Raw genomic sequence first — 21,034 nt, 5'->3', positions numbered from 1 at the left:
GGGGGTCAGGACATCAACATATAAATTTTGCGAAGACACAGTACAACCCATAACAGTGATCACATTAGAAAAATCACTGGCCCAAGAGGTCCAGTCTAGACCTTAAAGGCATGATACAATGGAAATCACCTTCTGGCCTTTAAATTGACAAGATATGAACTCTTATGTGGCTCATAAATAGCAGAATCCTTACTTAAAGATAAACTGACAGCCTCTGGTAGAAATTTGAGACCTACCAGTGACTAAATGTATGCATACAAAGAGCTACTGCTCTGATGTCATTTTTTGATGATTTAAGTATTTACAGAAGTATACTTTACAAACAGTAGAATTTACCTGTAAGTGTACACTTCGATAAGGTTTAATAAATTTATACAGTTTTGCGACCATCACCACCATCCAGTGGCAGAGCAGTTCTATTACCCAAGATAGTTCCGGGTGCCAATCTCTGTTCCCACCCTCAGCCCCAGACAACCACTGATTTGCTTTCTGTCTCTACAGTTTTGCCTTTACTAGAAATTTCATAGAAATGGAGTTCTACATTAGGTGGTCTTTTATGTCTGGCTTCTTTCACTCACAGAATGTTTTCGAGGTTCATCCATGTTGTAGCCTGTACTGGTTAGGCTCCATGACCACAGGCCTGGGTTTGAAACCTCATTCCATTTTCAACATGTCTCACCTTGAGCCAGTCACATAACTGTGGTTCTTTTCTTGCTCAAGTGAGGAGTGAATGGTACCCCCAACCAGTATATTTACCTTTTCAGACCTGTGTGGTTATTTCCTTTAAAAAATTAAAACCACCTATGCAGTGGTTAAGAATCCACCTGCCAATGCAGGGGACACGGGTTTGAGCCCTGGTCTGGGAAAATCCCACATGCCACGGAGCAACTAAGCCTGTGAGCCACAACTACTGAGCCTGTGCTCTAGAGCCCTCGAGCCACAACTACTGAGCCCACACGCTGCAACTAGTGAAGCCACAACTACTGAGCCTGCGCTCTAGAGCCCTCGAGCCACAACTACTGAGCCCACACGCTGCAACTAGTGAAGCCTGTGAGCTCTACAGCCTGTGCTCCGCAACAAGAGAAGCCACCGCAATGAGAAGCCCACACACCGCAACGAAGAGCAGCCCCCGCTCGCCGCAACTAGAGAAAGCCCGCGCGCAGCAACGAAGACCCAGCGCAGCCAAAAAATAAATTAATTAAAAAAAAAAATTTAGGGCTTCCCTGGTGGCACAGTGGTTGAGAATCTGCCTGCCAATGCAGGGGACACGGGTTCGAGCCCTGGTCCAGGAAGATCCCACATGCCGCGGAGCGACTGGGCCCGTGAGCCACAACTACTGAGCCTGCGCGTCTGGAGCCTGTACTCCGCAACAAGAGAGGCCGCGATAATGAGAGGCCCGCGCACCACGATGAAGAGTGGCCCCCGCTTGCCGCAACTAGAGAAAGCCCTCGCACAGAAACGGAGACCCAACACAGCCATAAATAAATAAATTAATTAATTAAATTAAAAAAAAAATTTAAACCCACCTAAACTGTATCTTTTTGCTTTGTCTATAAAAGCCCTTGAAGAGCCATTCTCAAAATCTACAGAAAAGTTATAAAGGTACTACAGAAGGTTCCCATATACTCGACCCAATTTCCCCTATTATTGACATCTTAAAATAGTATGGTACATCTGTCACAACTATGAACCAATATAGATATATTATTAAATTATTAATAAACTTAATTTTAATGAAGGCCATGCTTTATTCATATTTCCTTAGTTTTTACCTAATGTTCTCTTATTCTAGTCCAGAATCCTACCCAGGATACCATATTACATTTAGTTGTCACAATTAGATTTTTTGCAATTCAGTTTTGAGGATGATAAATTATGAAAAAAACCCCGAAAGTTCAAGAGACTAACTAAAATTATAACTCCTATCAAGTTGGAAAATAAATTTTGACTAGAAAACACTCTATCTTAATAATTCACCTATTTAAGGTTGGCTTTTTGTTTGTTTATAGAACTAAATGGTGACTTCTAAAATTGTTAGTTCCCTCACATAACTTCAAGTACTTTTTTTTTTTAATTATTATTTATTTTATCTATTTATTTTTGGCTGCATTGGGTCTTTGTTGCTGCGCACGGGCTTTCTCTAGTTGCAGCGAGCGGGGGCTACTCTTCGTTGTGGTGCGTGGGCTTCTCATTGCGGTGGCTTCTCTTGTTGTGGAGCATGGGCTCTGGGCGTGCAGGCTTCAGTAGTTGTGGCTCGTGGGCTCAGTAGTTGCGGCTCGCGGGCGCTAGAGTGCAGGCTCAGTAGTTGTGGCGCACGGGCTTAGTTGCTCCGCGGCATGTGGGATCTTCCCGGGCCAGGGATCGAACCTGTGTCCCCTGCACTGGCAGGCAGATTCTTAACCACTGTGCCACCAGGGAAGTCCCAACTTCAAGTACTTTTAAAAGAATGGAGGTTTTTGATGCCTCTATCAAGATGAAGGATTGAATATAATAAAAACACAAAACTCATTCTTTAAACAAAGTCAATTTGAGATAAGTTTCAATAAAAACAATTGCTCTAGGTTCTTGAGGGTCATACCCAGTAATGGTTCAATAATAAATTATCTACTCCTAAATAAACCTGGGTGAAAAGCTCAACTACTTGCTATTGACGAGTTGGAAAGTGACATCTCTACAAACTCTAAAAAATATTCTGGAGATAATATTGTGAAATCTTTAATTTAAGTAAGCAAATTATAAAGAAACACAAAATTGTCAAATGTAGAGCCATATACAACAAATATTCTCTCTCTCACTGTTCAGTTTTGTTTTTAATTTAAGGAATCAAAAAAATTTCCTGATCCACTAAACCATTACTTTCTTTTTTATATATGTGTATCTTTTTTCAAAAAAATATACTTGCCTTGATATGTTCCAACCAGTGAGTAGATTCTAAACTGGACAACCAGTGAGATTCTTCCACATTAGGATAAACAATGTCTTTGACTTTTTTCAAAGATTCTCGCATGACATGAATGTTATGAATGTCTAAGAAGAAAAGTTCGGCGTTATGATATGCATCATCACTTTCGTATCCTCCTCCTGTTGCCTAAGAAACAATAAGATACACAAAACAGTAAGTTGGGTTTTCTATTTCTTCAGTAACTTACACAAATATTTCAAAGGTTATTGGTCCTCCAAATCTCAACCTAAAAACTTGCAACTTAGATACAATCATTGATGTGACCTGACTTCCTATCTGACACTAGGCCTCAACAACATCAGTCACACTTTGAGCTAGGGAAAAAAGATGGCGAGCTGGCAATTTCCTGAGGATCTGTATTTGCGAGAAAAAGTCATTTTCAAAATGTTCTATAATAACTAGCTCTTCTTCCGGATCTGGAAAGGCAAGAGCAGGGTGTGAATGGTCGCTGTCTTCCATCGGATTTGAACAGTGCTCTTCAGGGGCAGGCTCCCACGGGACTGGATGGGCTAGAGGAGAACGACTGGCTTTGGAGACAGACAGACCCAGGTCGACAGCTCAGTTTCAGCCCCTCTTTGCTGTGTGATCTGGGGCAATGCACTTAACCTCTCTGCGCCTCAATGTTGTCTCCTGTAGAACAGGGGATACTACTACCTAGGTCTCATTAGATTAAAAGGAGCCAGGCTCTATAACAGCTAACACCAGCCACCATTTAATGAGCCCCTCTGACATCCCAGATACTGTGATTCTTGCTTTACATAATTTTATCTAACTCTTACAGCAATGCTGCAAGACAGGTATTACTATCTCCATTTTGAAAATGAGAAGAGATGCTATTTAACTACCCCCAAAGTCAGAGGTAAGCAGCAGAATTTAAGTCATCTGACTTCACAGCCAGGGACAGCGCTGCACGTGGTGGGCCCTCGAGGGACAAAAGGTTTCAAGCGGGGACGAGATGGCTACCACCTGCCGCGGCGCCTACCAGCATCCACCCGCTAGGGTGGACGTCACTTCCCTTTCACAGGGTCGTGAAGATGCACGTTTTCCACGAAGACAAAAAGAAACGCTCCAGCTTTGTTTAGGAACCTGGCTGCATTCTGCTTAATGCTTTAAAATGCCATGGAACACGTGGCCTCTGGCCTTTTAAGAAAAAGTTGAATTATTCAGGGACCTGCGAAGAAAGCAAGCTGAAATGGAAGGATGCTAATTAACATCATAAAAACATATGAATATGTAAACTCACCAGTAAAGGTAAGTAAATAGTCAAAGCCAAGTTGTACTATCTTGGCAGTGCCTGCAGGGGACGGACAGACAAGCGACATGCCTGCCATTGCCACGGAATACCTCTTCTCTTTTCATTTACAATAGAAGGAATATAAACTTGTAGCTCGGGACATAAGGGCCAACACATCCTATGGTTTTTTTCTGGGGTTAGTCACAGAGAAGGTTTCCTGCAATAGAAGTAAGGCTACCACTTGAACTTCAAACCTGGAGACCTATGTACAAGCCAGAAGCCTTGATCTCCACAGACTCTAGGTAAGAAATTTTATTTTATTTAGACAGAAATGTGTTTTTAAAGCTTGCTGCAAATGGCATCAGTAGTAAGTAGACAATAAACGTTCACTTTGTTGTTTTTAAATAGTTATCAGCTAATGAATCCATGTACAAATGGGTCATATTCCCCTCTCCTTGGTTACCCCTACCTCAGGGAATAACACCTTGCAGCTGCCATCAGAGGTCACAACAGAGGTGCACCTATCCGCCTGGCAGTCACTGTTGCGAACTGGATCTGCAAGCCTCTCACACAACGACGACACACGTTACCCTCCCACGGACACATGACCCGTTTCTCTGTACATGTGGTTTGTAAACAGTTAGTGATTTTCAAAGACATTCCTAACTCTGGAGTTTCTTTCATAGATCACTGAAGATGATAGGAGGAAAAAGTAATAATTCATTGCCAAAGTTTCTGCCAAAAACAGACATTGACACAGTCCCACTTTAATTCATCACAGGCTGCTGGATCTTATCTGCCTCTAGGTTTCCTTTGTTTGTTTTTTTGTTTCATTTAAAATGGTGCAATGTTGCTTGTTACATTATGAGGTTGTAAATTTCTAAATATCCACAAGGGCAGAACAATTAGGTCCAAAGAGGAGAGAATTCAGAAGGGTAAAAATCAATTAGTCAAGCATAGACTGAGTTCCCAAAAGTTCAAATTCCACATCTCTGATTAGTTTTGAAGTTTTCTTTTCAGTTCTCTTCAACAAAAAAGAACAACCCACGTTACCTAGTACAACCACGTACACAGCCTGTTGCTATGGATACAGATGACTAGGAAGACACAGCCGAGGGAGGAGGGGAACCTGAGTGTGTTTTTTTAGAGAATGATGCACAGATCTTTCAAGCCTAGGTTTTTTTCCTTAATTTTTTCCTTCCCTTCATTCCTAAATGGACTAGAAACACAGCCGTATTTCCTGAGTGTTAAAAAGGCATTCAAGAATTCTACTGCTACAACAATGAGCTTTAGAGTTAATACAATAAAGTTATTCATTTTATATATTTTAAAATATTCTTTCTAAATACCCCATTGTAATGTTATATGATATCTGTTTCAGGCTAAATGTATACATGGAAATACTTCATTTTATACATGTATTCAACTCTGAATTATACCTGAAGGATAGCAGGAACAGAAATATAAAGGTAAGGATAATACAACAAGATATTCATATTTAGACTTAATTTCCTAAATGTTGTCTTATATTTCCTAACCTATTGATCGATTTCGCTACCTGATGGCTTTACAAATAATTTCAATATCAGTTTTGTTATGTAAAACAAAACCAACTGCAGTAACAAATACCGGGTCCAAAAGTAAATGTGTAAGGTGCACAATCTGTGTGCAAATAATTATGAGTGGAGCCCCACACATGCGCCTGTGTAGACAGACATCACAGGGTCCATTTAGGAAGCTACTGCATCTATCTGAGCTGTTTGAGGACTTGTTTTGCTTTCAGGTTCTTGTCTTGTGCTCTGAATAATTGAAGATGCCAGATAAATGACCTTGGGATAAGCAAAATATTCAAGATGATGAAATTTAAGCCTACATCTGACAAGAAGCCATACATCTGAAAGGTGGAATGGGGCAGGCCCACTGTGAATACTTATAAGTGACAGCTGGCAATGGGAGAAGGAAAGGAAAAAAAAAAACAAAACAAAAAGGTGAAACTGAATGTCAAAGGTATTTCTGAATCTTGGGCCCTGTAGTGCAGGGGCAAACAGCCTTCCACCTTGAGCATCTGCTGAGGGGTCCTGCAGGCAACACTGCCTTGTCATTCAACTTTAGGGCAGTCTGCATACTCTACTTAAGAAGGCCAAGAAGACCCTTGAGACAGATTTCTTTGAAAATATTACCATTATGTGTGTAACTGTAAAATTCACATACATGGATCTACTCATTTCTTGGATTGTCTCATATAAATGAGAACACACATTTCTGAGTATAGTGAAGAGAATGCTTAGATAAAGCTACAAATTTAGGATTTTAACAATTACAGCTTCCCACAATCCTCACAGATGCCTCACTAGTGTATACACTGAGAATGACTGTCAACAGCCTAAAGGGCTCCAAAGAGATTCTAACTCTTTCCCAAATTCACTACAGCTCTAGACTTCTAGTTTACCTAAAGCTTATTTTCATTTGGTTTTAATGTATTCAACTTTTAAGATATGTTTTGTGATTAAAACTACTTTCTACGTTCAGTGAACTCGTTTTCCTCTTTAAGCGAAGTTTAATTTAAACCCGCATGTTGATACGCCATGGCAACAACCTTCATGTAGAACACTGCACACTGTATGTAAGGCAAGTTTCTACCATGTCATTAAATATACTTACCTTGTTGGCCACTGCATTTACATTGGGTCTAGCATCATAGATTGTGAGTTTGTTAATTTGTCTATTCGTCTCCCTGATGACGTCGAGATATTTCTCATCATCTTTATTTCGTTTACCACTCATACCAACAAGAGGCTGACTACAACGCACGATGACCGTCTTGTTTTCTGGATGAATCCATGACAGCACCTACGGTTGGTTCAGAAATTTTAAGCTATCGAGAAAGAACCAAATGTCAAAACAATCAAAACTATAAAAAAAAGAGAGCACTAACAATCATGATGAAGTGAATCTCATTTTGCTGAAACGGGATGCTTGTTCACCTGCCATTTCCATGTGTGCCCAGAAACACACATTTAACGATGATGACTATTCAGAGCCAATGAGAATAACCAATTGCTTTACTGGTCTTTTCTTAATTCGCACCACATCTAAAAACATTAAATGCTTACCTAAAAATAGTTATATCACTTAAAGGAAACAGAAAGCTTCAGATATTTTATTTCAGTCCTGTAGCTTGCACTGGATTTGTCATCACCCAGAAACAGCTTTAGCAAAAGGTGAGAGGTAAAGAAAACCACCCCGGTACCTCACATCTGCAGGTCATTTTCCCAACAGTCTCAATTCTAGAATCTAACACAGGGGCTTGAAAACCCAAAGGAAGCAAACAGGATCTCAGGACAGCCAAAGAGCTGCCAGAGTCTCCACAATGAAGCTTGGACACCCGCCTCCTGGGAGAGCTCTGAGCCTTTACTCAGAATCAGCCTTCTCCAATTTTACACACAAGCCCAGCACACTTGCTACCTGGTCTCTCAGTTCATAGCACCTGAGAAACAAGACCTGTAAAAGGAAGCTAAAAATGTAATAGAGCAAAAGCTACAGAACTGTCCACTTTCAATGAATGAATTGCTTCATAGATGAATTCTATCTCAATACAGCTGTTAGAAGAGAAAAATAAAATAAAATAAGCAGAAGGGGGAAGGTAAGTGTGGTGGGTGACAGCATGTGCTCCGGGGCAGGCGCACCTCTGAGGTGGCTCTGACCTGGGCACTGAGTTCACAGCCTCTGTAGCGTCCTTTCCCTCTTTCATCAAGTGCGGAGCCACGTGACGGCATGACGCTGCTGGGCGGATGAATGGAGAACACGTGTACCCAGCACAGGGTACGAAAACCCATGAAAAGCAGACACAAGAACCCCAGAAGCACAAGTGTTCGAGCTCACTTAATACAAGGCCAAGTACGCTGTGGTCTCTGAAGTCACCTCCCCACTATGGCAAATGACGAGCACTGATGTTCATAAAAATCACTGTGTATAATAATGACAACACGTTAGTGAGAAAAGATTATATGATAATACGAATGAATACTCATTCAATTGAGTCTCTGTGCCTGCCAGGGCCCAGTCAAAATACCACTGTGGCCCCCAACTAAGAGTCCAAAGGCTCAGGCCTGGGAGGCCTGGGCACAAGCACTGGCCTCCCTCAACCTCCATTTTCTAATCTACAACGTGGAGGTGAGACCTGCCCTGCCCACCTCCTATGGCTTTGCCTCCAAGGGGGAAAAGACGTGAGATCGCTTTTAAGTATCTATGTATTTTTAATTTAATTTTTTTCAGGTTTATTGACATATACTTGACCTATAACACTATGTAAATTTAAGGTCTACAACATGTTGATTTGATACAAGATCATTCTTTTTTTTTAATTTTTATTTATTTATTTATTTTTGGCTGCGTTGGGTCTTCGTTGCTGCGCGTGGGCTTTCTCTAGTTGTGGCGAGCGGGGGCTACTCTTCTTTGCGGTGCACAGGCTTCTCACTGCAGTGGTTTCTCTTGTTGTGGAGCACGGGCTCTGGGCATGTGGGCTTCAGTAGTTGTGGCGTGCGGGCTTCAGCAGTTGTGGCACTCGGGCTCAGTAGTTGTGGCTTGCAGGCTCTAGAGCGCTGGCTCAGTAGTTGTGGCGCACAGGCTTAGTTGCTCCACGGCATGTGGGATCTTCCCAGACCAGGGATCGAACCCGTGTCCCCTGCATTGGCAGGCAGATTCTTAACCACTGTGCCACCAGGGAAGTCCCCACTCTTTTTTTGGGGGGCCGCGCTGGGCAGCTTGTGGGATCTTAGTTCCCCAACATAGGGCTGGAACCTGGGCCCTCGGCAGTGAAAGTGTGGAGTCATAACCACTTGACCACCAGGGAATTCCCGATATGAGATCACTTTTAAAAGAGCAAATTGCTGCACATACAAGACAGTTATTATTTGATAAAGACCCTCATCAAGTTTTAAATTTAAATCAGGTCATATGCAAGAAACTGCCCTGTTCCCCCCGTGCCCTCCATTCTTCTGCCCTTCTTCTCTCTGCTTGGGAGATTTAAGACTGGAATCACCAGGCCATGTTAAGAAATGCTATTCTTACGAGTTGTTTCACCTCTTACCTGCTTTTTCTTTTGGGAGCTCAACTACCTTTATAAAAAGGATGCTTGCTATATAGCTGACCAGGTACAAGTAATGCAAATTTCACAACATCAACTACTGTGAGTGCTTTTAAAGTATGTGCTACTATATTAGGCTATTCTTTTTGAAGTTAATATGTAGAAGCCATAAATAATTAAGGATGTACACAAATATTTAGCCACCAAAAGATGTTTATCACAGCACTGTTTATAATAGGAATAGAAAACTGATTGACAGTTTTCTGTCAATCTACACAGTACATCTACACACTGGCACATGAACAGAGAGTCATCGGTGTAGAAAAAGCAGATTGAGACATAAACCACAGAATAATTTCCTTTTTTTCAAATAAAAATATGTATGCATAGAAGGAAGTCTGGAAGCACGTAACTGTGGATCTCACTAGGTGGCAGTCTCCCTTAGGCTTACCAGTATTTTTGTAAATGTCTAAAATAAATATGTATTACTTATATGTTAAAGAATTCGATAACATTAAGACCAACCTGTTTGAGAACAAAGGAGTATGTATCCATTAATGGGAACACTAATGCATGTGGATTATTTTGTTATTCAGTGATATTTTATAATACTCTGCATCTTATTTATGGACAACATAACAAGACTGCTTTCTCATCAATGCTTTTTATATCTTTACATGGCTTTTTTTTTTAAAAAAAGAACTGAATATCAAATATTAATGATTTCATATCAAAAGCAAATATATTTCCTGGGTTATAGTCAAGAGTCAGGTGGTTAGAAGGTATATCAGAAAGAGTACATTATCTATTACTAGATATTATTAAGCATGGTAATCTATAAAGATAGAGAGGTGATGGACAGCTTAACCTTAGTTTTTTTTTTTTTAATTTATTTATTATTTATTTATTTTTGGCTGTGTTGGGTCTTCGTTTCTGTGCGCGGGCTTTCTCTAGTTGCGGCGAGCAGGGGCTACTCTTCATCACGGTGCGCGGGCTTCTCATTGTCGTGGCTTCTCTTGTTGCGGAGCACAGGCTCTAGAGCGCAGGCTCACTAGTTGTGGCTCACGGGCTTAGTTGCTCGGCGGCACGTGGGATCCTCCCAGACCAGGGCTCGAACCCGTGTCCCCTGCATTGGCAGGCAGATTCTTAACCACTGCGCCACCAGGGAAGCCCAACCTTAGTTTTTTTTAGGAAAAATAAATGCAAATTGGTGGCCATCACAAAGTAAGAAGGATCAATAAAATGGCTAAGTAAAAGGCTAAGCATTCTATTTGCTGTACGGTGGGCTCCCATTCACTCAGAACCGGGGCAACCACTGGAACAAGATGGCAGCCTGAGCACAGTGGACTGGGTTCAGTTGTTTCATTTCCTCTCCTACCCCTGATCCCGTGAAATTCACACACACACACACACACACACACACGCACGCACACACAGTAGATGTTCAATAAATATTAATTGAATGAAGGAGTGAACAAAATCAATTCACACTATCCTAGCCCAGTTCTCCTGTGGGTGAGGCATGGATTAGCAAGACAGCTAGCCAGGGCAGGGGTTGAGCACAAGAGGAGCGAAATGGTAATTCTAGCTTCATTAGCACAGTGTTCTAGCAAAATGAGCTAAAGAACATACTTTCAAGTATAATATACATCCTGAAGATATCAACGGACGCTCGTGCTTAGCGAAGCAAGTGCATTAAAAAAGTTACAATTCATATTACGTTGATAGCATAACAAAAGTTTCACACAAATATCCTTTTAGGGACAAAAATGTCTAGACTTGGAAGTTAAAGGCAACGTGACATTAAATCTTAATTTTTCAACCCTTGTTTTTCAAAATCAAACCAAAACAAAATAAGACAATGTACTTATTATGACATGCCCTGGAAATTAACAGAGGGGAAAAATTCTCTAAATTTTTAGCCAACAAGATTTATGGGCACAGAGTAGACAGGGTGACTCGTACATAAATATTTAAGAACCAAAGACTAATTTATGAACTAGGTCCAGTGATACCATAAATATAGTTTGGGATAGTCTGCACCTGACCCCAGGTTGCTAATGGTATGAAGGCAGCTTACAAACGTGATGAGGAGAGACGAATCCTAATAAAGGTGGTACGTAAAAGCCTATACTCATAGGCTCCATAACATAGGCTAGTGCATGGTTTCCAGCATAACTCAACCGACATTACCCAGAGCCTAACGCCTGTCACTTATTGTGCTACAGAGACACAAGCCACAGAGACCTTGTCCTTCCTTCTTCCTTTCCACCTGGCGTTACCTGTACCCTCTCCTGTATAAGAATTACTTGAGTTCATTCTCTGTCCTTGATTGCGAGCTCCTGGAAGGTAGGTGACGTCTTACTTCTTTCCCATTAGGCCTGCTGCTTTGCACTCAGAGGACACTTCATAATTATTTGTGTGACTGAAATTCCAAAAGAGTGTTTCTCTGAATTACTTGACTACTGTTCTCATGGAAGAAAAGGCACTCCTTACAGAAAATATTAATTGCAGTACTCACTGGAATTCGATTTCGGGATCTAAAAGTTGCAACTCTCCTGAGATCATCATCTGAGGCACGATATGGAACCACCAAGAGAGCCGGGTAAGTGTCGCACAGTTCATAGCACTTATTAATAAAAGTGATTCTCCAATGGTGATTGGGCAAGCCCTGCAGGAAAAAAGGAAGTCCACGTCAGCACTGATGATTTCATCTCTGGATCTGGCCTTGGATGGGTCTCCTTTCTTCTTTTGAGCAGAATGTGCACGTGCCTCTGACAGCAGGGTAGTAACGGTGTACTGATTTATAGTAAGGGAGCCAGATCGATAATCCAGACAATGTAAGAACACAAGACAAAACACTGGCGGGTTCCAGAATTCTAAACTATCGTTGGTAAATACAAATTCTCTTGAACTTGAGATCTTCCTTGATTTCATGTCAAACTTTTCTCTACTACTTGTACAATAAAGAGAAACCCAAGCTCCTCCCCGACCTGTGCAAACCACCCCACGCCCTAAAGAAAAGTACACTGTGTAATCTTCATCTGTGTCTGATTGAGGGTAAAAAAGAAATCAGGCAACTTCCACTCCTCACTCAAAACAGAGGGAATGCTTCAACCTGCTCCAAAGTAGAAAGAGGCTAAGCTTGTGAAGAAATTCACAGAAGGGAAGTAAGGAAAACCCCTCTGGGGAGGCTCATTTCCCCACCCCCTAAGAGTTTCTTCAATCAAGTGGTTTGGGATGGGTGACTGCTCTATGGGCTGTGTGAGAAATACACTCATCTGCATTCTAAGCAGACTGCTAGTGTGACACGGAAGACACCTCCCATCCTATCGCCCACCCACAAAATTGTAGGTACTGTGGACAAGGTCCAGAGGTGGTGGAATAACTCTCTCCCCACGCTCACAAACACACAAGTACACACACAAAAGTGAGCCGTGTGGGTGCTTGCTCTGGGGACGCAAATTGTACCTCGTCTTTAGGTCTGGCCCTATAGAGCTCGGACCAGACAGATGAGTCTGATGTCGAGTCCAATTAGAGAGTTACAAGTCCCATCAGAAAGGTATAAGAAAAAAAGATGGAATATAATGGCATTCTAGAACTAAATACCTTCAAGAGTTCGTATATGCATACAAGCTTAAAAACAGGAACTGTTTTGTTTGAAGCTAGAAGCCCTAAAAAGTAAGTCTTAATATTGTCAATAACACTCAAAAACTAAGGTGCAAATATTTTAATACGTAACGCTACAGAGGTCTCCAAAACATGCAAGATGTTTTAATGGTCCTTCTTCTGCCTCCACAACTGACCTAGAATAGAGGTTATTAAAATGAGAGGTACACACAGCCTTCGACAACTCAACAAACTAAAGCTGATTTCTGGAAGCAACAGGACATACTACCGCACACATGTGCTCTAGAGATAAATTCCCACACCCACATCCCTGAGCATCGAATCTTCTTATGAACAGAGGCAAACCACTGATCAAGACTAAACGGGTCACCACAGAGCACTGAGTAGAGTTCCCTGTGCTATAGCTGATTTACTTTGCTGTACAGCAGAAACTAACACAACATTGTAAAATAACTATACTCCAATAAAAATTAATTAAAAAAAAAAAAAAAGACTAAACCGGGAAGTCAACCCAGGTGCCCGGTAGTGGAAGTGGTGGCTAGAAGGTTCTTCTCAAGTCTAGGGTTCTACGATTTTACTTTACATTCACTGGGCTTGATTTGATTCTCAAACCTCATTCAACAAAACTTCCCAATTACTTTATGAGCTTTGTAGAAGGAGAATTATGAAAAGCCTCATCACAAAACTCCTAACTGTCCTATGATTTGGTTACAGCAGAGGTCAAAGTGTAGCTCTTGTTCCGTAACAGGCATGGGAATCTTCTTTAAAATGCAGAGAGACCTTTGCCGCGAACAGCAACAATACACGAAGCCTCCCGCTTTATTATTGCAAATAAACATGCATGTGGGTGAAGTTTACTAAGAGGGCAGTAAAGGCAATTCTCATACACATTCATCAAAGCATTCTTGGAAAAGTCATTACAGGAAAACAGTTCTAATTCATTTGAATCTTTAAACTGAAATGAATATAACAGAAATCTAACTGCCAGTAATAGTTAAGCTCCCAAATACATACATACATCATGACATCAACTCCTGAGTAGTAAGGTACAGAAGTCTGGCTTTTCTAGACTCTGAGTATTTGATTCATTTCACGGACAACATATAACGGACGTTCTTCGCGTAGCGGAAGGAAAGAGAACTTAGCTATGCAGCCTTCAGTGCAGCTTGAACATGGCCCTGGGATGAGCCCGTAGGTTCCACAGTACTAGACAGACATAATGAGCCAGATTATATCACTGCCAGGAAAAATTTATTTAGCAAGGGTGTTACTGATACTCAAAGAGCATGACTGATGGCATATCGTCACCAGGCAGGTTTGAGATTCCCCACATCTACAGTATCTACTGACTTACCTGCCTTCTGTATTCTTCAACTGGATTATAAACCATCCATCCATCCACGTCAAACTTTTCTTCATTTAAAAATGCAAATATTGGCTAGAAAAGGCAAAAAAAAAAAAAAGAAAGAATTTCAAGTTCAGTGTAAAGGAACTAATACTCTATTAATACTACATCCTTTGATTTTTTTTTTTTGCCAGATTTGCCTACCATGAAATCACAACCCCAACTGAGACTTCTAAGCAAGAAATAACAGTGAAAAATTTAGACTAGACTTACACTACCTTCTATCTTGATTAACAATTGTATATTTTTGAGACCGCAATTTTCTATGGCTACAAACATCTCTTTTGGTGTTTTTTTTTAATGCTGTTGCACAGAACTCAGATTTCCAGACCCAAAAATGCCTATCAGTTTTAAGCAGTATTAACAATCGACGGGTAAAAGACACTAAAATATAAAAGAAAAAGAAAATTCAGCAATGATTATTAAATAGTGCAACTGTCTCAAAAGGGACCAGTGGTGTGTTAATCTATTAAGAAAGTGACAGAACGTTAAGAAAATTCTTAATTAACTGTCCTCTGTGAATTCGGAATCAATGCCCTGATCTCTGAAACAACAGGCCTCAGGCCTCTCATCTCTCCTCTATGCTCACTCTCAAGATGATACTGATGAACTTCATGGCTTTGAATACCATCCATACCCTGGCGACTCCTAAACATCTATCGCCCTCCAGCCCCACTGTGATCTGCAGACTTGGCCACTGCAGCCGGCCCCTCCCAGTCTCCCCATTTCAGTAGATGACAGCGCCATCCTCCACACTGACTGAACCCAAAACCTTGGCATTACCCTCGTCACCTCACTGCTACCACCCTGGTGTAAGGCTCTGCCACCTCCACTTGGATTATAATAACACCTCCTAACTGGTCCTCTGCTTTCATCTTTACCGCTAAAGTCAGAGTAATTGTGTCACAACCTAGGTCAGGTCAAATCCTTCCCTTGCCCCAAATCCTCCTGTGGCTTTCCATCTCACTTCGGGTAAAAGTGGAAGTACTTGCCACCTGGCCACGTCCCCCACCACGTCTCTGCTCGTCCTCTTGCTCAATCCACTCCAGCCACGCTGGCTTTCAGTGCCGCTCCCGGAAAGCAACAAGCGCGCACCAATCTCAGGGCCTTTGCACCTGCTGTTCCACTTGTCTGGAATCCTTTGCCCTCATGGTTTCCTCCCTTACTTCTTTCACATCTCTGCTCAAATGTAACCTTAATCAGGGAGCCTTTCTCTGACACATGTTCCCCCACAACAGGACCACCCATTCTCCTTCTCATTTCCATCACTTCTGACCATTTGACCTATATTTACTTATTTGTTACTGTTGGACCCCTACCGTCCTCCCTCCTAGACCATGGGCTCCATGAAGGCAGACACTTGCTTTTTTTCCCACCCTGGATCCGCAGTAACCGGAACGGTGTCTGGCCCGTGTAGGTGGAATACATATTTGTTGACCGAATGAGGACGGGAAGCCTTATACAGCCCCTGCTCAAGCGCTTTCTCTGGAGGCACTTTTCCTCTAAGTATCTTCCTTCCACCCATTTTCCTGTTATCAGCCTGTGGTCTCCAATGCTAGTGTCCCCCCGACCCCAACGTTACAGAGAATTTCTGGTAAAGCATCAGTTAGCGGCAACGGTTTTCTGTACTTAAGTGGCAAAGAGGTTTAAGGTGAAAACTGATCAAGATCGTGCTCTCCGGACTGTCTTCTTGAACTTTCCAAAGCATGTGGCACCCTCAGCAGGTCTCAACTCTGGCAGCACTAGGCCCAAGTGCTGTGTATTCTGTGACCGCACATTAGCAATGACGTTGACCTAGCTATGCAATTGAGGCTTTAGGCTGACAGTGAATCCACAGGAATACTTAATTATTCAGTACTCCCGGGGAAAACAAGTGATTTCTGTTAACTGAAGTTCAACTCAGAGACAGAGGGACTGCTGGTGCAAAGAGCACGGAATCTACAGAACATGTCCAAGCACCCTCCTGGTGACATCTGAGCACGGGATACTGCCCTGGTCAGTACCTGGCCCGGGGAAATACTCAATACTGCTGAACCTTGTGCTGGTGACATACTTGTAGATGACGTAAGGCTGTACTGTCACTCACTTTAGAAGAAAACCTAGAATCTGCTTTCTTGAAATAAGTTCCTGATCTCAACGTGAGTTTTGTTCATTTTTCGGGTTTTAGCTATTTGCATCTTTCCCATGAAACTCAAGCAAATATGGTGGCCTTTTAGGAAGAAAGAATAAAATTGTTCACTCAGAGGCCAGATAAAGCTTTCTCTCCAGAAAAACCATCAAGTGTATTAATGCCCAGAGTGTCCTCTGACTTGCCAGCAGCATTTTCAATGTAACTTTCTATTTCTCAATCACTAATAAAGCAACTCCTTCTTTGCTTCAAATATCTATCCTCTTGCGTCTTACATTAAAATTACCAGTAAGTGTAATCTAAGTATACAAAACTGTTATCATCAGAAGATAAAGTTCTATAGCCCAAACCAAAATTATCCCCATGATTTCTTTAATGTCTGAAAACAAGTCATATAAAAGAATTGTCATTAATATGGGAATGATAGTGTCCTCAAGGTAGCGACCTACCAGGCGGCCTTTCTCATGAAATCAGTCTGCAGTGACACTGAGTGATGTCCAGATACATAGGACGAGTGCAAGACTGGCATCCTTTACCCGGGAAACGCGCCTATGGGAACTCTATGACGGACAGAGCTGCCAGGAGACTCTTGATGCTAAGAGCCAGACTTGGACCTCAAATATTTCAGGCAAGTTTATGAATCAAATAACAGCCAGATATTTCTTGCCATGAAATACATACCAACACATCTAACATTGAACTGGAGCTTAAGGTGGAAAAGGCCAGGTGCTCAAACCAATATTTTAATCATCCAAATAAATCAGCTTACAGTTACAAGAAAACATTTTTTTAAAAAAGCATTACTTGTTAGTTTTTAAAGGAAAACATAATGTAAACACTAAGTTGTCATTAACTCCTTGGCTCTATTGAAGCAAGCGTTCTACCAGAACCAACACTGACAGTTTCTAAAGTTGAATGTACAGGACTTACTTCCCAGATATTTCAATTTTTACCTTATTTCCCTTAAAGATTCAGATAAGAGAACAAAGCAAGACTTTTAAAACACAAGCTCTCAATAGACTAACATAAAGGTGGATTATTACAAAAAAATTAAAACTACTAAGCATTAAAGCAAGGACAACAGAACCCATTCATCTGTACCTCATTATTAAAAAGTACAAAATCCCCTACAAGTGGTTACTTGTTACAAGGCTAATTACAGCTCTTGCCTGGAAATTGTTAAAACCTAAAGTTAGCGGGTTACGTGTCTTGAGGTTTTTGGCTGTCCTTTATTTTCTTATAGACTCGCAGTTTTTAAGGCTTTGAGTCTTTTAGAACTTGATCCGCGGGTTGATGTTTTCCAGTTGTTCCTAACGACACCCCTGGGTCCGTTGGGACCCTGGTTGGGAAACACAAGTCCCACAGAGGGAACTGCTTCTAGAGACTCTCCCTCCTGAGGGCACGCAGGGAGTCAGGTTCGCCAAGTGGGTGATGACGTGCCCTCGGTGACCCCGTCCCCGCACCCATTTTGCTTCACGGCCTGTGCAGAACCTGAGAAGGATTCAGTCCCAGCTCAGCAAAGCCTCGGGGCAGAGGACGGTTTGCCGAAGGTCAGCGTTCAGCGGGCACTTCCAGAAGCCCTCCTGGCTTTCTCCGGGGGCCTGGGCCCTGCCTCGCCTCTGCCTCGGGACCCTGGGGTGGGGGGCACTTCCCCAACGTGCCAGGCACTGCCTGTGCCCCAGCTCGCCCCGCTGAACCAGAACCTCCAGGGGGTGATGCCCTGATCCTCAAGGGCCATGGAATACTCCAGAACACGTGGGAATCTTGCCTGAGGGTTCTGTGTGGCCAAGCTTTGGGGGGCTGCTTTACTTTTTTAAAGTGATTTTGCAATAATTATAGATATACGAGAAGTTGCAGAGTAAGGTACAGGGAAGGCCCATGCACCCTTCACCCAGCCTCCCCAATGTGAGCATCTTGCATAACCGGAGCCCAGCATCAAAGCTGGGAAACCGACATCAGGAAACAGACACACTCAAGTGCTCACCCCTGGCTTCAAGTGAGCAGGTCTTCCTTTATTTGGCTCTGTATGAATATTTGGGCATTTCACCAATTCAGATTCCTACTCCATGGAGTGCATGGAGACTTGAGAGGAAAAAAAAAAAAAAAAAAAGCAATCGTGTGCATTTTTTCCAGGATTAAAAATAGCACAATGTAACATTTGAAAAATGTTAAAGGACAAAGTTGAGATGAAAATCTCCAATTTCACACTAGGGATAAAAACAGCTCTGACAAAGAGAATGTAACTTGTCTTTTTAACTTAGCTACATTTATCACTGTTATGTCTTGTGGGAGCAAACATCTGAAATGACAGCAAATTTTAGCTTTCACTTAATTAGCCCTTATTTTTAAATGGCACTTATATAAAGATGCACTGACTTGCTTTAAACATCTAGATTGGATTTATTCTTACTGAGTAGAATCTATAAATAATGAGTGATTCATGAGTTTCCTTCTTTGAGGAGGGAGAACTGTCTGTCACCGAATTAGGATTCCCTGATCTCACGACGGCCCCTCGTGGACAGCCTCTTCTCCCAAAGGCTTGTCAAAAGTGTCGTGTCTCAGAAATGGATGTTTGAGAGTCAGATTTATAGAAATTAAAGATCATTCAATAGGGAGACAGTTATAGAAGAAAACAATTTTCACAGTATTGAGGAAAATAAATTGATAAGCTATGTAGATGCAATAGTGCTTTCAAATGATGCTGCCACCACACAAAGGCATGGTCATCAGTGGACACGATTTACTACATCTCTGAAGACCTAGCCTTAAAAATGCAGGAAACTGGTCACTAACTCTTTCCTGATAGAATTTTGGAATGTTTGAACAGGAATCTAAGTGAGCATTTTTTTCTAATTTGATTCCTGAAATTGAAGACATTCGCCTTTTTCAAAGCTTCCATCTACCACTGAAGGAAGCAGCAATGTAAAATTATCTCATTTTCATCTTTTAGATTACACTTAAGAAACAAGACCCCTTCCTCTAAGAAAAATAACTCTTTCATTCAGGTTAGGAGAAAAAGTCTAAAATTTTAAGGAAGAACCATAGGAGGTGCTGAAACTTGGCAGAGTTTATAATTCTAAGTAACAGCTTCACGCTAGATAGGGATTTCAGCCTCTTTTCACACGACTTGACATAGTTAATTCATACAACTGCATCAAAAGTAATTTCATCCAAAAATCTGACAAAAGTCTCATAGGTCAAAAAGCAACTTGCACATGAATTACCATTGCTATTTTTGTTTGCATAAAGAATTCTCCTAGTCCTATTTCTACCACTTTCCCTGGAGAAAATGGCTTTAATATTCTTGAGTCACCCTTACCTTCATATATAAATGTACATATTCATTTTTTCAGGAAAGGACCTACAAAAGGACATTTGAAATGTCATTTGAAAGCATTTTAGAAAAAGGACATTCTTTACTACTTGGCCACAATCATAATCATTTAAGGCTGACATTTCTCAGGGTTCATCCACTGCACCCCGATTCTCACTGTAATTCTCTCTCCCGGCAATTTTGGTCGCATCGATGAAAATGCCAATGATCACAGCCAGTCTACCAAATAAACCTCTCCCCAGGCCAGAACTCCAGGTCTTCGTAGCCACCGGCCCCCCAGATACCCATACCTGGTTGTCCCACAGACACCTGCAACTCAGCACAGCCAAAATGGAACTTGCCCTCTCTGCCTCACTCCCCTCCTATGTTCCCCATCTTGACCACTGGTCCCACCATCGACCTGTTTATCCAGGCTGGGTTCTTCCCTCTTTATCATCCCATCCCCCCTCATAACTATAACCAGTCAATCAACAAAGGAATCTTTTTGAAACAGAAATCTAATCATGTCACTTTCCTGCCTAAACCCCTTTAACGGCTCCCCTCACCTTCAAATAAATAAACGAAGCTTCTTGGTGAGGCACATTAGGCTCTGCAAGCTTTGGCCCCGCCTTCCCCTCCAGTGCCATCTCTCCCTGCCACCCTCACACGGACACCAACTCCCGGACTCTAATCCGCATGTGGGGTCAGCCTGTGTCCAGCCCCTGGACACCTGCACATACTGTCCCAGCACGCTCATCTTTCAGGATTGGCCCCCTCTAGGAAGCCCTCCCCGACACCAACCCCCTGACTTTCCCCTCTCCTGACACCCTGTGTATCTGTATCTGTATCGTATGCATTTGTTCGTCCACATCACCCAGGAAAACTGTGCTCCCTGGGGACAGGGAGTGGTATCAGCTCCAGCCCCAGCGCGCGGCTGTAATGTAGGCATCGTCTAAATGTCTGCTGACCAAGACTAGGGATGAAAGGAATGAAAAAGAGAAGGAACAAAAAGGGGCTTGCCCTACCAGACATTACATCTTACAAAGCCTTGATAGTCACAAGACTGTTACTGGTGCATGAAGAGTGACTGATGCGTGAAATGAAACATTCAGAAATAAGACCAAATAGAGAGAGGAATTTGGTGTGTGGTAAAGGTGGTATTTCAAACCAGTGGATTGGTCTTCAAATGATGTTGCAATAAAAGGGGGAGAAAGAGTTGGATCCTTATCTTACAAGGCAACCCCGGATAAACTCCAAACTGCTCAAACATTTACAT

The 21,034-nt window shown here is 42.0% G+C and overlaps 1 protein-coding gene across 4 annotated transcripts in view; it reads right to left on the bottom strand.

Moving 5' to 3' along the window:
- Positions 1–21,034, bottom strand: part of MTM1 (myotubularin 1) — a 98,510-nt gene that overhangs the window by 16,970 nt on the left and 60,506 nt on the right. For all 4 annotated transcript variants that reach the window (XM_082376119.1, XM_082376120.1, XM_082376121.1 and 1 more), the window contains 4 exons: positions 14,267–14,350; positions 11,804–11,953; positions 6,858–7,046; positions 2,903–3,088 (listed from right to left, as the gene is read on the bottom strand). In XM_082376119.1, coding sequence (XP_082232245.1) covers positions 2,903–3,088; positions 6,858–7,046; positions 11,804–11,953; positions 14,267–14,350 — 609 coding nt within the window. The remainder of the gene's footprint in view (positions 1–2,902; positions 3,089–6,857; positions 7,047–11,803; positions 11,954–14,266; positions 14,351–21,034) is intronic.

Source organism: Balaenoptera borealis (genome assembly GCF_965194805.1).
Source record: "Balaenoptera borealis genome assembly, chromosome: X".
In the NCBI taxonomy this organism is placed as follows: domain Eukaryota; kingdom Metazoa; phylum Chordata; class Mammalia; order Artiodactyla; family Balaenopteridae; genus Balaenoptera; species Balaenoptera borealis.
The sequence above is the reverse complement of the archived record's forward strand: the minus strand, read 5'-3'. Positions and strand labels throughout refer to the sequence as shown.